Below are 20,534 nucleotides of genomic sequence, written 5' to 3'. Positions count from 1 at the left end.
TTTCATGCTGAGAAGCAACTGCTGGTATGTAACTGCAGTTTTTTACTGTTGGTCATAAAGCAGAACTTTAGCTAAGATTCAGTTATTATGGGATGCCAAAGTCTTCATCAAATAAATTGATTCTCAGAGTCGATGGTAAAAACCACTACATAGGCCATTCTAGGGAGCTCAGAAACCTTATCACTGGAGGTAGGTTTTTGCTACTGTGCATATTGGACCTGAAATGGTTTGTAAGGTCTCTAATGGAGTTAGTGCTGTAGCAATGGGCTGAAGTTATTTCCTATATGTCATCACAGCACTGAGAAAGTCTGGGCTCCTAAGAACAGGGTTATGAAAATGATGTGACAATTGCTATGGAGTTTACAAGGACATGAGGAAGGCTTTGCTTCATGTTGGCTGTGTCTACACTAGCCCCCTTCTTTGAAGTGGGCATGGAAAGTAGCTTAAGTGGGAATAATAATGAAGTGCTGTGATGAATATGCAGCACCTCTTTAGGCTAATTCTCCACGCGGCAACTTCAAAGTTGCAAACTTCGAAGTGCTGGAATGCTTTGTAGCCATGGGACCTTTGAAGTACCTGCAACTACACAGCATGCTGGCGCTTTGAAGTTTGACACTTCAAAATTGCCTCAGGGAGACTTAGCCTAATGAGGTGCTGCATATTCATCACAGCACTTCATTATTATTCCTGCTCAGGCTGATTACCATGCCCCCTTCGAAGAAGGGGACTAGTGTAGACACAACCTTTGATTCTCCAAAGTGTTTTCATGATATTCAGTCTTATGCAGCTTGATTAAATGTTGTCTCTCACTTGTGGTAATAAAAAAACTATTACAAAAAAAGTAAAACAAACTTTTCTCTCTCACACCCACACCAAGATACCTGGCTACGCAGTCTCAGAAAGGAGACCAGTTAGTAAAATAAGTGGTGTGGAGAAAGTGAACAAAGAAAAATTATTTACTTATTCCCATAATATAAGAACTAGGGGACACCAAATGAAATTAATGGGCAGGAGGTTTAAAACAAATAAAAGGAAACTCTTCTTCACCCAGCACACAGTCAACCTGTGGAACTGCTTGCCAGAGGAGGCTGTGAAGGCTAGGACTATAACAGGGTTAAAAAAAAGAGCTAGATATATTTGTGGAGGTTAGGTCCACTAATGGCTATTAGCCAGGATGGTGTCCCTATCCTCTGTTTTTCAGAAGCTGGAGATGGATGGCCAGAAAGAGATCATTACCTGTTCAGTTCACACTCTCTGGGGCACCTGGTATTGGCCACTGTCAGCCCACAGGATACTGGGCTAGATGGACCTTTGGTCTGACCCAGTATGGCCATCCTTATGTTCTTATGGGTTTGGGGCTAGAATTATCATCTCTCACCTAAGGCCTGTCTGTGGAACATAACCCAGGACAGAGTGAGCACAGTGGGGGCAGGTCTCCCTCAGGGATGTGAGAAATTTTTGTAAGAGAGCAAAGCACAATCAGCTGCTGGGTCTCTGGCTCATCCATCTCACTAAAATGTTGCAATATGTTACTGTTTTATGTATGTGCATTCACATTTATATACCAATTAAAGTTTTTACATTCTACGTACTTATTCTCTTACATATGCTGAAAGGGCTTTTTTCATATGAACATAGCCCAAATTTCCATTGCTTTGGATTACAATAGATGGGTTGGGGGGACCTGCTAATTGCAGGGATGAAAAGTGGGGCCTGATGTAAAAAGTTTGCTTACCCATGACCTAGGAGAACTAAGCTAATACAGATCAGCTGGTCAGTCATTCTCCATAGGGATAGAGAAGAACCAGTTGTGTTTAGCATTGTTCAGCTAGTTGTGGTTAAATCTCCTGGGATCAGGTTTTAATCGTAACTAGCTGATCTGATCCCAAATGGGAGTTGTCCTTTTCTGCAAAGTCATGATCAGTATTATGATAAATAACGTAGCTTGTCAAGGTCACAATCCAACATGATAAAATTCTGAAGACAAGGCTTCAGGAATGATCCACTGAGGTCAGCTTCCAGTATGGAAGAGGGGTGGTAACTCAGCTCCTGGTACAGTTGTATGTTCCACATGTACATTACAGATTAAAAGAGGACTTCCATTTTCATTACTGTAGATCTAACACCTTTCATTAGCACTAAATTGTCAAACATTTAGGGGAAAGATGTACATACTTTTACTCTTCAAAGATGTGTTTATTTCACCAATTCTGTGCCACAGAAATTCAAAATATACTCCCTTTAACTGGAGAAGGGATACTGTTGGCTAGGCATGCACATGTACAGCTGCATTTTACCAAGATCTATTTTTAAACAACAGAAAAAAAATGAAATTGTTGGTCTTAAGCAATTAGTAGTAGGCATCCTTCAATCGGCATAGACTATGGATCGCGCCCTTTACAGTTTCAATTGAGGACTTCATTTACAGTGTCTACTGTGACTATGAAGGCCCACACGAGAGTGACAGTCCTTGCTGCATCTCTTGCAGATGTGGTGGGTGTCTGGTAAGTCCTTAGTGTGCTTTCTGTGTGCTCGCTTCTCCTCTGCTAGCTGTCTGATCTTCATCTCGCCCTTCTGAAGGCCCTCATGTAACCCATGCCTCCATCTGCTGCGGTCGTCTGCTAGTTCTTCCCAATTGTCCAGCTCAATGTCTACCTCTCTGAGGTCTTTGTTGCAGGCATCTTTGTAGCGCAACTGGGGGCGTCCGGGAGGTCTTTTGCCAGAGACTAGCTCACCATACAGGATGTCTTTTGGAATCCTTCCGTCGTTCATCCTGTGGACGTGGCCAAGCCATCGGAGTCGACGCTGCCTGAGGAGGGTGTGCATGGTTGGGATTCCAGCTTGCTCGAGGACGGCAGCGTTGGTCACTCTGTCCTTCCATGATATTCCAAAGGTGCGCCTGAGGCAGCGCAAGTGGAAGACGTTCAGCCTCTTTTCCTGGTGGGCATACAGGGTCCAAGTCTCGCTGCCTTGCGCGGAGAGGTCTACTGTTGACATGGTCTTCTCTCTAAGGCAGCTGCAGGAGAAGTGCAGGGAGCAGAGGAAGCCACTCTACATAGCCTTCATCAACCTGACCAAGGCCTTTGACTTGGTCAGCAGGGATGGTCTGTTCAAACTGCTCCACAAGATAGGCTGTCCTCCACGGTTACTCAAGATGATCCAGTCGTTCCATGAAGGCATGAGAGGAACCATCCAATATGACGGTGCATTATCGGATGCTTTCAGAATCAGGAGCGGCGTCAAACAAGGATGCATGCTTGCTCCGACATTGTTCGGGATCTTGTTCACACTCCTCCTGAAGCACACCTTTGGATCTTCAACAGAGGGCATCTTGCTGCACACAAGATCTGATGGGAAACTGTTTAACCTTGCAAGGCTGAAAGCTAAGTCTAAGGCGCGGGAAGTCCTCATCAGAGACATGCTGTTCGCAGATGATGCTGCTGTAGTGTCTCACACAGAAGACCAGATTCAAAAACTGCTGGATCAGTTCTCCAAAGTGTGCAAGGACTTTGGGCTTACCATCAGCCTAAAGAAGACAAACGTACTCGGTCAGGATGTTGCTGAATCCCCATCAATCCGCATTGACAACTATACGTTAGAGGTCGTCCACGAGTTCATTTACCTCGGGTCCACCATCACTGACACCCTGTCGTTGGACACTGAGCTAAATAGGAGGATCGGAAAAGCAGCCACAACTCTGTCCAGACTCAGCAAGAGAGTGTGGAATAACAACAAGCTGTACGCTCACACCAAAATGCAAGTCTACAGAGCCTGCATCCTCAGCACCTTCCTTTATGGAAGCAATTCGACAATGAACCCAATACTGAGTCTACTGAAGTCATGAGCAAACTTGCCGTGCCTCCATTGGGGGCAGGTTCACAGCCTATTGTCATCAAAGGACTAATGTGGTATTAAGAAGAAATTTGCAACATGTTAATTTGAGATCATTGTCATTTATTTTAATACTGTGTAAGCTAGTATGATTGTATGTAGTCTGTTGTCTTTGCTTTTCTGCCCCTTTCCCCTCCTCCCACTTTTATATAAATTTATATACATGCAATATTTGAGTTTGATCTAGTGGGGAGGTAGGACTGAACTCACCTGACAATCTGCCATCTGGGATCTCTCCTCTCTTATCTTGGAAGGTGCCAGTGCTTGTGGTAATGAACGGCTACATGGGAAATAATAATGGTAGCCTGGAGTCAGAAATGTTGATCCAAGACCCAAGTTCAGAGTCCGATGGCAAATTCAATGGCTGCTTTGCTGGGTTGAATGATAACAATGATAACACCATATGACACTGATAAGTTTCATGAATGGAGGAGCTGAATCTATAAAAAGAGTAAACTAGACATGTACCCCTGAGGCTGTGCTTTTGTTATTAGCAAGCTTGGAGAATCAGACATTTGTATGTCAAGGTTAACGTAGCACTTTGGACGGAACTTATAAAACAACAAGAAAATCTGTCAGTAAGTAAAGACTGATGTTATTAAGATCTCACTGTGCAGGGGAGATGATTTTTTCAGTCTGACTGGAATATCCTTATCTACATGCTCATTCTTCATGTTAAGAGGCATAAGTGTAAGTTATCATCATTATCAGTTACAACTAGCCAAAGCCAGAAACAGGGTCTGTAAGTCTAGCCAAGACAATTCACTGCATAGCTACAGATGGATTTGTGTAGATTATGGTTAAATCCATGACCACTAAAATAACAGCGCAGTTAGTGAAGAAGTCCATGGAGTGAATTGTGACAAAGGGAATTTGGTGCGGGACGAGCAGAGGAGCCAGAGTCAGGACGTAAGGATTCTGTTCTTTCCCTGGGTCCATCACCAACTCACTGTATGAGCTTGTACAAGCCTCTGAATCTCTCCGTATGTCCATCTTTAATGTAGGAATGATAATATGTAACGCTTTCTTAGGAGTGCTCTGAAACATGCTACAGAGTCAGAGATGTTTTTAAGATTGGGGGGCTATTGTGAAAATTTTAGCTGACCTCCTTCTTAAGAGAGCTCTAGAACCTCTCTCAGAAAACCCCGCTTGGACTCATAATTCCCTTTACATATATGCTTCTATGGGAGATAGTGACATAGTAGCAACACCCCTATGTGCTTTATTCAATCTGTGCCCAATAAGATTGTGACACACTGCTCTTTGGGAGGGAGACCTCACAACAGTTTTCTGTGCTTCTGGCAGCTCCAGCTTGTATTATTGCAATTATTCTTGTAAATCATGACAACAATTGTTTCTATTGTGGTAGCACACTCAGAAATCATGGTTCCATGGCAATAGTCTTTGTGCACACATAACACAGAGTTGCTCTCTGCCACAGAAAGCCCAATAGCTAGGGTTTCAACGATACATAACATAGGGTGATAAGATTAGTAGTCCCAGTGGTCTCAGCTGTCACTCCGTAACACACTTTGTGCAGTAATTCTAGAAGACTATTCAGAAATAAGCCTCTGCAGAATCATGGGGTTAGAAGGGACTGCAAGGGACATCTAGTCTAACCCCTGCCAAGATGCAAGGTTTGCTGTGACTAAACCAGACAAAGCAGATGGCTGTCCTGCCTCCTTTTGAAAACCTCTCCCTAAGCAGTCTGTTCTTACTGTTTGGAAGCTTTTCCTGATTTGGCTGTGCTGTAATCTGAACTCTTAGCCTCTTGTCCTGCCCTCTGAGGTAAGTGAGAACACAGTACTTCTAGCCTCTGCATTAAAAGAGCAGTTGACTAAGATTTAGAAGACCAGTGTTCTATTCCCAACTCTCCTCACGACCTTGGACAAGTCCCTCTTCATTTCTCCTCCAGCATTTATAAATTGTGTATTTAGACACCAAGCTTGTCATGTGCCTGCAGAGCACAAAGAGGTAGTTCTAGGAAGAGCTGGCCCAGTGAAACCCAAGGTGGTGCACAGACAATGGGGCCTATACAGTAGGAAGTGAACACTGAAATCAATTGGAATGTGGGACCCAAAGCAATGCCTGACTTGCCTTCAGCTAAGGCCAGATGTGATTGTAGCTGCTCCTATGATATTCTTCCTCCTACCTGCTCTGGGATAGAGAATGGAAAATTCAGGATGAGCTGCTGAGCACTCACATAGGTTTCTATAATTTTGTCAAGCACTCAGCTATATTGACAGACACAGGTTAGACAGGGTGCAATTCAAGGTCCTGATCTTGACCTCTTTAGGGTTTAGATCCTGCTTGGTTTCTAGAACACCCTCCCCCACACACCCAGTCTCACGCAAGTGGTTCAGTAGAAGCTGAGGTGCTCCAGCTAATAACCCCAAGTCTGGGGCTGAAGGCAGGGTGTGGTCTTCACTTGGACACTGTCAGTAGTATCACTCATTCACTTCCCCAGCAGCTCCACCAGAGCTGGAACTGGTTGGCACTGAGGGCGCATACTGAGGCCTCTCTGTTTGATCGTGCATGAAAGGGAGTGTTAGGGGAGGGGTTGATTTATGCTTCAAGGAGGCTGTTGAGCTCTTCCATTGACAGTGAATCAGTTCAGCTGGGCTTTAGTTTGTGTTTTCAGGTGTTTATATAGCCAGAAAGCACCCATCACACATCGACAGTATCACGTTCAAGAGATCTTTTTCCCCATCCCCATGCTGACACTGGATTCATTCTCAAAGACACACTCATTGCTTCTGAAAATGCATCTCCAAGTGCATTAGGAAGCAGAGTAAGTAGTGTGCCCAGTCCTGAACTTCCATCATTTCCCATTGACTTAGCAAGAGGTGAGGGTTCTCATCACCCTGCAGGATCTGGCTGGGAGCCAACAACATCAGATTGGGCAGCAAATCTATCCAGTCACATGAATCAGGAGGTGGTAAACCCCCGCCTTGCCCCATTATTTCTTTCCTTCCAGAAGTCCCCCACCTTCTGTCAAGCAAACACAGGAAGCAAATTTGCTCGTCATTATCAACTGCTTTCTTCCCACAGCAGCTGTTCTGCTCGTTTGAGGCTTCTGCATCTTGCCTTTAACAGTTGCCCAATTGTCTAACTCTTGACACAGGCCGAGGCTGTGCGTCTCGAAGCACAAAGGAGGAGCAAGCTTGGAGGATTAGGAGAAGGCTCCCTACATGGTTTGTAGCTGTAGAAGCCAAGAATTTCCTGCCCTGCCCCCAACATGAAAGACACTATCTCTTCCGCTTTTCCTCCAGCTGAGTGGTTCCAAACAGCCAAAGCAATAGCCTGAAAAATAGATGTGCTTACTGGAGCTGGCCTATGGGTGTTCATTATTGTTCACAGCAAATGGAGGGTGAAAATTATTTACAGCAGTTTTTAATGGTTTTAATAAATAACCAAACTATTTTCAGTCAAAATATTATAGTTATTTGAAAAGTCAGATTTTTTTACTAGCAATATTTTGATTTCACTTTCCAGATAGTTGCAACCCAAACAAAAATATTTTGTGATAACGTTCAGATACAGCCAAAAAAAAATCCCCAGCTTTCACCATCTCTAGTTTTTCCCTAAAGCTTTGTGCATTCATAGCACTTTCCAAGTGAGACTATCGAGTGAGATCACAGAGGCCATCCCTTGGCCAATGCAGGTGTGTTCCATGCAGTATATTCACCAGTTTTAAATAAGATAGCCCATTTTTAAAGGGATAGCTCTATATTTAAGCCTGCCTGCAGGAGTCCTTGTTTCTTTTTTAAAAATGGGCCAATTGTCATGTATTCTCTGCCTCTTTCCACCCCTCAGTACTGGTGGGTCCTTCTACTGCTCAGATCGTTGTGCACCAACTGCCTGCCCGCCAGTGGTGAGTGGTGGTGTCCAGGGGCTGATGACGGGGTGAATGTGCAAGGCTGATGGCTGAGCAAACCTGCAGCATGCAGGGCCAGCTGCTGCCCCTGCTGGTCCGTCGCTGCAGTCCCTGCTGCATGCCAGCTCTTGGCCAGCAGACTCTCCCCACCTCTGCCCAATTTCCAGCCAACACTGGCTGCTTGCTACAGTGGCTGGTGAGTGCAGGCAGGTGGTGGCTGGTTATGTCACCTTTGCTGCCCACCCATTAGCCCTTTCCATGTTTCCCTTCTCACTGTCCTCTCCCAGCTGTGCCCACTCACTCTCACTAGTCCAGCTGCTTCTTCATATCCCCCTCCCCAGTGGGGTGTGTCCCATTCCTAGTAGTGTGTGGAGAACCACCCTGGCTGGCAGGCTCCTCCCTTCCCCACTGGGCTGGCACCAAGAGAAAGCTCAAGACCTTTGTCTCAAGGTGCTGGCCAGGGAGAACCAAGCCCTGCCAAACCTCTACACATTGCTGGCATGGAGAAGCTTCTCCACCCCTCCACTAAGCTCTAGAGTAGAGAGGAGGAACCCGCACCCCAACCCTTCAGGACCCCAGGTAAGAGCACTTAGCATCCTATTCACTTGATGCCCCCACTGAGGTCCTGTCCCCAAGAAGTGCAGGTCCACGAGGCACCATGCCCTGCTGAGCCAGCTCTCTGTCTGGGTTTGCCGATCTGCAATCAGGTTCCCTGGGCCCTGGTGCTCAGTGCATCCTTAGGTCATAACCTCTTCTTGCCCACACTGTAGCCAGGCATCAGGAGGTGTCTGGGTGATTTGGTGTCTGGCAGCAGCTTGGAGGTGTTAGCTGCCTTTCTACACTGTGTGGGCAGACAGGGGAAAGCTGTGCCTAGCTATAGGGAAGTGATGTGGGAGGTGGGGGGAATGAAGAGATGACCTCTGGAAAAACGGGGTCCAAGGTCTCCCTACCCTCATCCCTCTTTGGCTGGAAGCAGCTCCCATTCCTTCCCTCCTACAGTGTTGAAAGGCTGCTGCTGGCCATGTTCTGGGGTGAACCCCAACAAAAGTCTGGGGGAAGAGACCTGTTGTCCTGCGTATCCCTCACATATTGCCTTGAGAAGATGTGACACCAGGTAACAGGAGAGGTGAGTCCACCCTGGGGGCTCAGCCAGGCATGAAACATGGAGAGCACTGAGTAGGGAGGGTTGGCTACCCCCATAGCCATGGGAGATAGGTGTATGGGAATGTGTGTGTGTTACCTCTCCCTGTGCAAACTTAAAACTAAGAAGGTAAATAAAAAGACTCCAACTATATGGTATTTCTTTTTAATAGGGGCCCAGTCAATCTGAGGGTTAGTTTGAATGTTTGTAGTGCATAATTCTGATTCATTGCCATTGAACTCATTTGAATATGAGTACCAGATATCCCATATTCATCTTAGGGAAATACAGTCACCCTAGTTTTAAAGGACACCCCCAAATAGAATTTCACCGCACACAGGGAAGTGACTTGAGATGTTATTTTAAGGTGAGTGGAGGGATTTTGGACAGTGGGATTTTGGACAGTGCTGTTATCCTGTGACGCAGAAAGGATGCAATTCACTGCGGCTACGTCTACACGTGCCCCAAACTTCGAAATGGCCACGCAAATGGCCATTTCAAAGTTTACTAATGAAGCGCTGAAATGCATATTCAGCACTTCATGAGCATGTGGGCGACCGCAGCACTTCGAAATTGATGCGCCTCGCCGCTGCGCATCTCGTCCCGACAGGGCTCCTTTTCGAAAGGACCCCGCCTACTTCGAAGTCCCATCAGCTCATGGGAATAAGGGGACTTCGAAGTAGGCAGGGTCCTTTCGAAAAGGAGCCCCGTCGGGACGAGACGCACGGCGGTGAGGCACGTCAATTTCGAAGTGCCGCTGCCGCCCTCATGCTAATGAAGCACTGAATATGCATTTCAGCTCTTCATTAGTAAACTTCGAAATGGCCATTTGTGTGGCCATTTCGAAGTTTGGAGCACGTGTAGACACGGCCTGGGAAATGTGGTCTAGATTTAGTATAAAGTATGTGAACAACTGATTGAAAAAATGAACTTGGAGCACTTATCAATAGTTCACTTCAGAACAATGTAATCATGTTAGGCTTTGTGGAACAGTCATAAATTTGCTATTCTCTGTGGCTTTCAGTCAGAAGACCCTCAGAAGTGGTGAATATATGGAGATATACCTATCTATGTCATAGAACTGGAAGGGACCTTGACAGGTCATTGAGTGCAGTCCCCTGCACTCACAGCAGGGCCAATCACCATCCCTGTCAGGTTTTTTTTAAAATCTATTTACTGCAGATCCCTTAATGGCCCTCTCAAGGGGTGAGCTCACAACCCTGGGTTTAGCAGGCCATGCTCAAACCACTGAGCTATCCCCCACTCGTATGATAAGGGAGTATAGGCTCTGCTGCTAACAATATGCTCATGAGGCCCAATCATACATCCTATTTTCTGCAGAGACAACCCAAGACATCTCAAAGCCAATGGTGCCTCAGCCTTTGGGTGGACAGCACATGACTCAAAATGAACATGACCAAGACCAATGTGATTGTAGTCAGCAAGGAGCAAAGCTTTGAAGAACTAGTCCTGATGCTGACATTCTAAGTTGTCCCTCCCTGCCCCAACTCAATGGGTGTGGTATTTCAGGGTCTTGTTTGACGTTGCTAGCAACAAAGTAGGATTAGTGGCACAAAATGCCTTCTTCCACTTTCAGAGCACTGGCTGACTTTTGCCTCTTGCACCCCATTGATCATACCACTGTGATCCATGTACTCATCATGGACAATCTGCACCCACTGGCGTGCACTGTATCTGGGCTGGGCCCAAAATTGAAAGCTATGGACAGGCAGAATGTAGCAACCTACCTTCTTAGTGGGACAGGACTTTGTGAGCTCCTCACATTTACTCTGATCTCTCCATTTGCTCTCAGGCCATTTCCACTGGCCCTCGTCTTCAAAGCCATTGACACACTGCAATAGCAACCAGATCTCCCTCTTCTAAGTCAGCTTCTCTAGGGCAATGCAATATATAAAGTACAGGAGTAGGCAAATGACAGCTGGAAATAAGATGTTCTCTTCTGAAGGGGGTTCTGCTGTGGAATGAGACAGAAGAAATTAAACTAATTCAAAGCCTGTACACTTTTGTAGAGCCTGGAAGAAATAATTTACCTAGGAAGCTCTTAGATACTATGTGTGTGCTTCACACCCCTATACAGACTACGCTGCCAATTTTCCGTGGTTTGGTCTCCTCTCATCTAAACCACCATAACTTCCTCTCTGCATCTCACCTCACTTCCTCCACTATTGCCAATGAAATCATCATCTTTCAACCCTTACATAGTTTTTTGAAACACCAATAGTCCAGCCAACACTAACAAAACTTGCTCTGGATACATTCATTCTAGCCAACTATTGACAGTATCCAGCCTGAGGAGGTTCAGAGTGAAGGTAGCCAATGGCCAAATACAAACTCACCTAACTGAAGCCAGCATTCTAGAAGCTGCATAATATAGATTGAGGCCAGGAAATGTGGCTGAAGTACAGACTTAAAGAGACAAGAAATCTGGGTTCTTGGCCAGGCTCTGCCTCAGACCTCATGTGTTACCATGGTTGTCACTTTAGCTAAGTTTTTTTAAGTACTAGTGCCAAAACCACAGCTGGGGGCCTTAGCTAGAATGGAAAATCTTACCCTCAAAGAGAAGAAGGATGGCCCTGTGGTTAGGTTTGTGGCTTGGGTTTTAAGACACCCGGTTTCAACTCCCTGCTCTGCTACAGGTTGAGAATATCCCTTGGCTAAGCTTCCTAGTGTGTTTGTGTGCTTCAGTTTCCCATCTGTAGATGGATAATGGCAGTATTTCACTACCTCAGAGGATACTGGGAGGCTGATGGGGAGCCATATGAGTATCCAGTTACACAGAAATTCACTAATTACACAATTCACAGTCACACAGAAATTGACCTTCCCCCCACCCCTCCACTCTCTGATTTGCTCACCTTTTTTATCTTTTTCTGATTTGTCCTCCTTGCTTACTGTTTTTGGTTCTCTGTGCCTTAAATATTGAGTCTGTTCTGGTCTGGCTATGGTCTGAAGAAGTGGGTCTGTCCCACGAAAGCTCACCTAATAAACCATTTTGCTAGTCTTTAAAGTGCTACTTGACTGCTTTTTGTTTTGAGAAATTCACTATGTGACAGATTCCCCTCTGTAAAGTAGTGGTCATAGAAGCTAAATTCTACTTATCTATCATGGTTTTTATACCATTCCCATCACTGTGATATCTGGATGCCTCGTAAATGTTAGTACAGTGCGCGGATCTGGGATGGGGAGGCTGCTGTAGGAATGCAAAGTATCCTTTATGGTATCTCAGCCCTGAGAATAAGAATTAACTGGAGGTCAGAGTGTCAGCATATACTTTGCAGCAGGAACTCTGTAATTACACACATCTTTTTGTATCAATCAGCTCCTTAGAGCAAGTGGCAAAAACATGCACAGAGCCTTAGCTTGTAATTTGGCAAAGCTAAATGCTGAGTGATTTGCTTGGAACCCTGAGACTTGTTTAGTCACAGACATTTCTGGGGCATTTGCCTTCAGAGTTCCAGGGGCTCTTCCAAACTAGCGAATAAAAGAACCACCAATCAGTAATGTCCGGAAAGGGATTCAGCTCTGCTGTCATAAGTAACACGCGAAACAATAAGGAGAAAAGTCAATTCTTGTTCATTTGTGTTCCATTTGCTGCTTTGTGAAATTGACAGACATTTTGTGGATAATCTGTTCCACTCTTTCCTCTGCGGGGTTAGTCGGTTTCCCCTGTTGTGTTTTTGTTGTTGTTTTTGTTTCTTCCAGGTAACAATGCAGGGAACAGCCATCAAAAAAGAGGGGAAAATGGGGCTGTACAATGAAATTGACCCCGGGTGGATGTAGGAATGAAATCTGGTTTTTTTTTAAATTGTTTAAATGCCAAGTGAACCTATCTATCTATGTATCTAGATAAGGGACGAACACGGCCCCCATTGCCTTATTTGTACTCACAATACCCTGGAGAGGGATAGGACATTATTCCCAGTTTGCAGAAAGGGTGATGTCCACAGCCTCAAAGCTAGGGAAATGCTTTTGAGAATCTTGGCCCAAGTGACTTGCCCAAGATCACACAGGAAGGATGCGGAGAAGCAGAAACTTGAACCCTACCCAGGGTGCTGGAACAATTTGTGCAGTGGGGGTGCTGAGAGGCATTGAACCAAACTGTAAACCTTGGACGTAATGGGAACTACTTCAAGCCACAGGGTGCTGCAGCATCTCCAGCACCCCCAGATCCAACACCTAGGAACCCTACTCTTCTCAGTCTTCAGCCAGAGCCCTAAGAAGTAGGCTAAATTCCTCTTCTGTGGGTGTCCCTTTAAAGCACCATGACCTCCTTGGTAGCTCCTATTTGCAGATAGGGAAACTGAGGCACAGTTTAGTGATGTGCCCCAGCTCATAGGAAGTCTGAAGCAGAGCCAGGTTTGAAAACCAAATTTCCTGATTCTCAGTCCTTTGTTCCAATCTCCCTCCCTGCTCCTAGTTGAACATTGTGGGAGAGAGTTTTGGAGAAGGGCTGATGTTCCTTAGATTTGAAAACCACTCTCAGCCTTCATTCATGACCACCGGGGCACACTAATTTGGCCATACTGCACATCCCGCTTTCTTTTCTGTTGTCATTAGTTTTTTTCCCCCTTTCAGTGGGTGGAATACAGTTTATTTAGAAAGTTTTAATGAGTCCACAAATCCTTCCCATGTATATATCAGCACTGAACCAATCATTATCACAAGTAGCTTTTGTTTAAAGAGACATTACATAGGAACATAGTAAAAGCATTTGATAAGGTCTCTCATGATATTCTTATCAAAAAACTAGGCCAATACAAGTTAGATGAGGCTACTATAAGGTGGGTGCATAACTGGCTGGATAACCGTACCCAGAGAGTAGTTCTTAATGGTTCTCAATCCTGCTGGAAAAGTCTAATAAATGGGGTTCCGCAGGGGTCTGTGTTAGGACTGGTTCTGTTCAATGTCTTCATCAATGATTTAGATATTGGCAGAGAAAGTACGCTTATTAAGTTTGCAGATGATACCAAGTTGGGAGGGGTTGCAACTGCTTTGGATGATAGGGTCATAATTCAAAATAATCTAGATAAATTGGAGAAATGGTCTGAGGTAAACAGGATGAAGTTTAATAAGGACAAATGCAACGTGCTCCACTTGGGAAGGAACAATCAGTTTCACACATACAGAATGGGGAGAGACTGTCTAGGAATGAGTACAGCAGAAAGGGTTCTAGGGATTATAGTGGACCACAAGCTAAATATGAGTGAACAGTGTGTTGCTGTTGCAAAAAAAGCGAACATGATTCTGGGATGCATTAACAGGTGTGTTGTGAACAAGACACGAGAACTCATTGGCTACATCTACACTAGCCCCAAACTTTGAAATGGCCACGCAAATGGCCATTTCGAAGTTTACTAATAAAGCACTAAAATGCATATTCAGCGCTTCATTAGCATGCGGGCAGCCGCGGCACTTTGAAATAGACGCGCCTCGCCGCCGCGCAGCTTGTCCAGACAGGGCTCCTTTTTGAAAGGACCCTGCCTACTTCGAAGTCCCCTTATTCCCATGAGCTCATGGGAATAAGGGGACTTCAAAGTAGGCGGGATCCTTTTGAAAATGAGCCCTGTCGGGACGAGACGTGCGGCGGCGAGGCGCATCAATTTCGAAGTGCTGCGGCCACCCGCATGCTAATGAAGTGCTGAATATGCATTTCAGCACTTGATTAGTAAACTTCAAAATGGCCATTTGTGTGGCCATTTCGAAGTTTGGGGCTAGTGTAGCCACGGCCATTCTTCCGCTCTACTCTGTGCTAGTTAGGCCTCAGCTGGAGTATTGTGTCCAGTTCTGGGCACCGCAGTTCGAAAAAGATGTGGAGAAACTGGAGAGGATCCAGAAAAGAGCAACAGGAATGATTAAAGGTCTTGAGAATGTGACCTATGAGAAAAGGTTGAAGGAATTGGGCTTGTTTAGTTTGGAAAAGAGAAGATTGAGGGGAGACATGATAGCGGTTTTCAGGTATCTAAAAGGGTGTCATAAGGAGGAAGGAGAAAATTTGTTCTTCTTGGCCTCTGAGGACAGAACAAGAGGCAACGGGCTTAAACTGCAGCAAGGGAGGTTTAGGCTGGACATTAGGAAAAAGTTCCCAACTCAGGGCAGTCAAACAGTGGAATAAATTGCCAAGGGAGGTTGTGGAATCTCCATCGCTGGAGATATTTAAGAACAGGTTAGATAGATGTCTGTCAGGGATGGTTTAGATAGTAGTTGGTCCTGCCTATGGCAGGGGGCTGAACTCGATGGCCTCTCGAGGTCCCTTCCAGTCCCAGTGTTCTATGATTCCATGATTAGGCCTTTCTGTTTCACTGGGGGTTGTCTACTCTAGCCCTCTCCTTCAAAAGGGGCACGTAAATGAGCCCAGGCAGTGAATAGCAAAGAGGTGCTGTGCAGCGTGAGCAGCAAGTCATTAACATAATTCTCACAGCACAAACTCAGAAGTTACTAACTTCAAAGAGGCAGCGAGCAGTGTAGCTGCAGGCACTTGGAAGTACCCGTGGAACTCTGAAGTTCTGTTACTCTCAAAACATTTTGGGAGTAAGGGAACTTTGAAGTTGTGCAGGTACTTCAAAGTGCCCATGGCTAGACTGCTTACTGCCACTTCAAAGTCGGCAATTTCAAAGTTCACGTGCCAGGAATTATGCAAATGTGGTGCTTCATATACAGCACAGCACCTCATTGCTGTTCATTGCTTCAGCTCGTTTACATGCCCCCTTCAAAGGAGAGGGCTAGTGTAGATGAGCCTTGGGTGTTATTACAAAGAGAGCATCCATAGAATACCTGAGGCATTTCTAGTGACTTTATTAAATTGAGGTTAAATGCTGCCTCAGGACAATTCTAAATATCTCTTGGAAGGATAGGTGCATGAGCACTAGCATCCTGGAAAAGCTGAACGTGACCAGTATTGAAGCCATCATCTTTCACCAACAACTTTGTTGGACTGGTCATGTGGTTTGGAGGTCTGATCAGCACCTCCCAAAGCAGATTCTGTTTTCAGAGTTGGGGGAAGGACAGAGAAGCACTGGGGGCAGCGGAAGTGATAGAAGGACATGCTGAAGGCACACATGAAAAAGTGCAGCATCGGTGTCGACACTTGGGAGGACCTCGCCCAAGACCATGCCCAGTGGAGAGCTGTAATCTGTGAGCAAGTGGCACAGTCTGAGAGGTCCCTTCGCAGTGCAGACAAGGAGAGGTGGACAAAGAGAAAAGAGCAGCAAAACCTGCCCCCTGCCCCTCCAACAGCTACCAACACCTGCCCCTTCTGTGGTAACATCTGCGGCTCCAGAGTCAGGCTCATCAGCCCTCAAGGGATTCACAAATTGGAGGGTGACGTGAAGATGCCCTAATCGTTAGGGAGTGACGGCCAAGAGAGATTAAACCGAGGGCAACCTCTAGCTGCCCACTTAATGTGCTGGGTACATCCTTCAGATGTGACTATTCCCAACAAGGGCGCTGGTTTTGTGCAGGTGAATGTTTCTGAGTGCTGAATAAGAAGCACCCACCGCTCCAAGCCCCTCTCTGCCCCCTGTGGATTTGCTGGGTAGGTGATTCACACAAGGCCACTGTGTAAGACCCCGCCTGTCCCACGAGCGCCTCTGGGGAGAGGGGCAGTGAGCAGCGCCGTCTCTGCAGGCTCTCTGGGACCAGTTCTCCAGGCTCCCTGATCGAGCAGGGGGTGGGGCCTGCGGCTCCTGCACCCCCCTCCCTGCCGCTGGCCTAGGCTATGACCCTCTGCGGGCTCGCGACCGCTGCCGCTGCCGCTGCCTTGACAGGGGCCGAGCCGGGCGCGGCTCGCTCAGTCACGCGCCGGTTCCCTCCCTGCTGCTGGCTCTGGGGGGTTCTCTGCCTCACCCGAGCCTGGCGGCCGGGACCGGGTGCACCCAGCCCCGGGCCTCCAGGCTCTCTGCGCTTTGCAGCTGACCGGAGGAGCCTGGGACCCGGCAGCCTGGGGCGGGGCGGGCAGTTCCGGAGGTGGCCCAGAGCAGGGGAGTCCCTGCGGGCTTATCGCATCTGTCGCTCCCAGCCCCAGAGGCCGGGCTCACCCTCAGCCCTCCCGAGTTTGACGGGCCGGGGTGGGGGGCTGGGAGGAGGTGCTGCCTGCGCCGCCGGGCGCTGGGCTTGCATTGGCTACTTGATCTGCTTCCTGGGTTTGCTTTCGCTTTTGCAGGGTCGCTCCAGGGGCTGCGGCACTTGCTGGGTGCTGAGCCCCGCGCTCCAGCAGCGGGCTGCACCCCTCCACGCCCGCCCCGAGGCAGAGCTGGCGCCGTGCCCCCGCCTCCGCCCGCCCCGACTCTCCCCCACCTTCCCAGGCACCTAGGCAGAGCTGCTCGCTGAGCGCCTCGCCTGGGACGCGCACCGAGCAGGTGGGACCGGACTGTGGTGGCGATGCTGCCGCTTTGCAACCGAGCGGGGCGCCGCCTGGGGCGGCTAACGGGGGCCAGCCAGTGGCTGCCTCTCCTGAGCCCCCCACTGGGCAGAGGCAGCAGTTCGGGGGAAGCCCGGGCCACCCCAGCCAAAGCCCCCAAGAAGCGAGGCTACGACATCACCAGGAACCCCCATCTGAACAAGGTAGGCGCCCCGCCCTGGCGGCTCCGAGCCTGCCCCACGCCCCGCCGGCTGCTTGGCCAGGCGAGCTCCGGGCGCGCTGCGTCCACACTGCAGAGCTGGGGTGGTGCGTCGGGACACGTGTGCGCGGGGCCCGCGGTCAGGGCCCGGTGGCTGTGGCTGAGTGGGATGAGGGGGTAGCCCGAGCCGCTGCGCGTGCCAGTAGCCAATCAAGGCCCGGCCTTTCTGTCGGCTTTTACTGCAGCGGCTTTGATTGGTCAGTGTTGTCCAGCCGCGTGCAGGGCAGCTAGGACCTGGCTCCTTCTGGGGCCATGGGCTGGGTGAAACAAGACAGCCCCGGCTGCGTTTAAATGCCCTTCCCAGCCGCTGGCAGAGCCTGGGACACTTATCTTTTGTCTCTGGGAGAGTCTCTGCTCTCTCTCTCTCTCCCTCTCTCTCTCTCTCTCTTTGGGTGTTGTGGGAACCCTCAGCCCCCTCCAGGCAGCTGGTACCTAGGCGACAGAGTCCAGTGTGGGGTTAGCCATATGAACTCCATTTCATCAAAGGAGAGAGGCTGAGAGATTTGGGCTTATTTAGTTTGGAGAAGAGAATAGCGAGGGGTGATTTGATAGCAGCCTTCAACTTCCTGAGAGGGGGCTCTAAAGAGGATGGAGAGGCTGTTCTCAGCGGTGTCAGATGGCAGAACAAGGAGTAATGGTCTGAAGTTACAGAGGGAGAGGTGTAGGTTGGATATTAGGAAGAACCGTTTCACCAGGAGGGTGGTGAAGAACTGGAATGTGTTGCCGAGAGATGTGGTGGAATCTCCATCCCTAGATGTTTTTAAGTCCAGGTTTGACCTTGTCCTGGCTGGGATGGTTTAGTTGGGGTTGATCCTGCTTTAGGCAGGGGGCTGGACTCCATGACCTCCTTAGTTCCCTTCCAGCTGTAGAATTCTAAGATTCTATGAAAAGCTAGTGGAGGGGTAAATGTCATAGCTCCTAAAAAGCCAGGTAAGAGACTGCCGCACATTTAGCAGTACTTGGCAATAAGAAATAGAACCGGACATTTATTTCTCAGCATTAGGACAGAACAGTTCAAATTTGTTTGCTTTGGCTTTGTTTGTTTTTAAGCTTCTCCTGAGTAGATTCATTGCAGTGTCTGCTCCCTGCTCTAATAGCACTTCCCATGTGAAAGAGGAAGTCTTAATTCTCAGTGTTGCTCAAGCTCTAGTATAAACAAACTTCATAGCGGGGCATGCTATCCGTCATTCCTTTGGAAGAAGTCATGAGGGATCCAAAATCGGACCTGAGAGAAACTGAACTAAGACACTTACAGCTCCATATTTTCAATGAATTTGAAATGATGTATACATGTACATTTCAGAAACATTGTGTTCAAATTTGTTACATTAATATTGTTAGTAAATATTCACAATAATTTAGTTTTTTTAGAAATCATACCTACTATAAACTTGACAATGACTAGATAGCTGATGTGCTATGAACAGTTCTGTTCTGATCAAATTGCCTGTTACTTTATTCTCCTGCTGTCGGTTGTATCTCGTCTCGTACTTGGATTGTAAACTCTCTGGGACAGGGACCATATTTTATTCAAATTTTTTTTACAGTGCATAGAGTAAGGGATTGAGGCCTCCAGCTACTCCCGAAACACAAAAGAGCACTACCACTCATGGCAGTGCACCATATTCAATTTTGTTGATCGTCTGTATATTAGGGTTCTGGATTTCTGCACCATTTTGAATCACTTAATGGCAAAATCTGTAAAGCTGAAAAAATTATGAACATTGTCATATATGTATGAACACTGATCAATTGCTTAGTGCTAAAGTGCTGAGAATATTTTTTCTTCAGATGCTATCTTATCATCTGGCCTTGTTTAAAAGTATTTTATGAGACGTGTCTACACGTGCACGCTACTTCGAAGTAGCGGCACTAACTTCGAAATAGCGCCCGTCACGGCTACATGTATCGGGTGCTATTTTGAAGTTAACATCGACGTTAGGCGGCGAGATGTCGAAGCCGCTAACCCCATGAGGGGATGGGAATAGCACCCTACTTCGACGTTCAACGTCGAAGTAGGGACCGTGTAGTCGTTGCACATCCCGCAACATCAAAATTGCGAGGTCCGCCATGGCGGCCATCAGCTGAGGGGTTGAGAGACGCTGTCTCTCCAGCCCCTGCGGGGCTCTATGGTCATCATGTGCAGCAGCCCTTAGCCCAGGGCTTCTGGCTGCTGCTGCCGCAGCTGGGGATCCATGCTGCAGGCACAGGTTCTGCAACCAGTTGTCGGCTCTGTGGATCTTGTGTTGTTTAGTGCAACTGTGTCTGGGAGGGGCCCTTTAAGGGAGCGGCTTGCTGTTGAGTCCGCCCTGTGACCCTGTCTGCAGCTGTGCCTGGCACCCTTATTTTGATGTGTGCTACTTTGGCGTGTAGACGTTCCCTCGCAGCGCCTATTTCGATGTGGTGCTGCCCAACGTTGAAGTTGAACATCGACGTTGCCAGCCCTGGAGGACATGTAGACGTTATTCATCGAAATAGCCTATTTCGATGTCACTACATCGAAATAAGCTACTTCGAAGTAGGCTTCACATGTAGACGTAGCCATGCAGAGTAAAGTATCTGGTGTTGCTGCTGAGATTACATATGTTGATTATTCCTAATTATTACATTAACCGTTGAAAGTGAATCACTTGGTACGATGCACGATAATATTACAATATAATATAATGGTTATGATGCAATATAATATTACAATATAAGATAATGGTTTGCATGGTGTTACAAATCTTTGCTATTTAATCTTTCTTTAGAATGGGATCTTGCTCCTGTTGAAGTCAATGGCAAAGCTCTCCCCAGGTACTTCCTTAAGAATCACACCTGTTGTGGAAGTATTTTTTTCCTTCCATGAGGGCTATGGAAGTCTCTTGTTAGGAATTAATATGTTTGGATGCATGCAGAGGGTGGGGAGAAGAAGAGCTTCTGCCAGTTTCAAATGCCATGTTTCTGCCTTTCTCTAGCATGGGTACTTTTATGGCCCTGTTAGGATAAC

General features: G+C 47.2%; 1 protein-coding gene across 3 annotated transcripts in view; it reads left to right on the top strand.

The window, feature by feature from the left end:
- The first annotated feature begins 16,694 nt into the window (after window positions 1–16,694).
- ME3 (malic enzyme 3) overlaps window positions 16,695–20,534 on the top strand; it is a 224,378-nt gene continuing 220,538 nt past the window's right edge. The window contains exon 1 of one of the 3 annotated variants that reach the window (XM_074983849.1): window positions 16,695–17,489. In XM_074983849.1, coding sequence (XP_074839950.1) covers window positions 17,307–17,489 — 183 coding nt within the window. In that variant the 5' untranslated portion in view covers window positions 16,695–17,306. The remainder of the gene's footprint in view (window positions 17,490–20,534) is intronic. The other 2 variants (XM_074983840.1, XM_074983864.1) reach the window with 2 other exon arrangements.

This window comes from Carettochelys insculpta, chromosome 1 (genome assembly GCF_033958435.1).
Source record: "Carettochelys insculpta isolate YL-2023 chromosome 1, ASM3395843v1, whole genome shotgun sequence".
Lineage (NCBI taxonomy): Eukaryota > Metazoa > Chordata > Testudines > Carettochelyidae > Carettochelys > Carettochelys insculpta.
The sequence above is the reverse complement of the archived record's forward strand: the minus strand, read 5'-3'. Positions and strand labels throughout refer to the sequence as shown.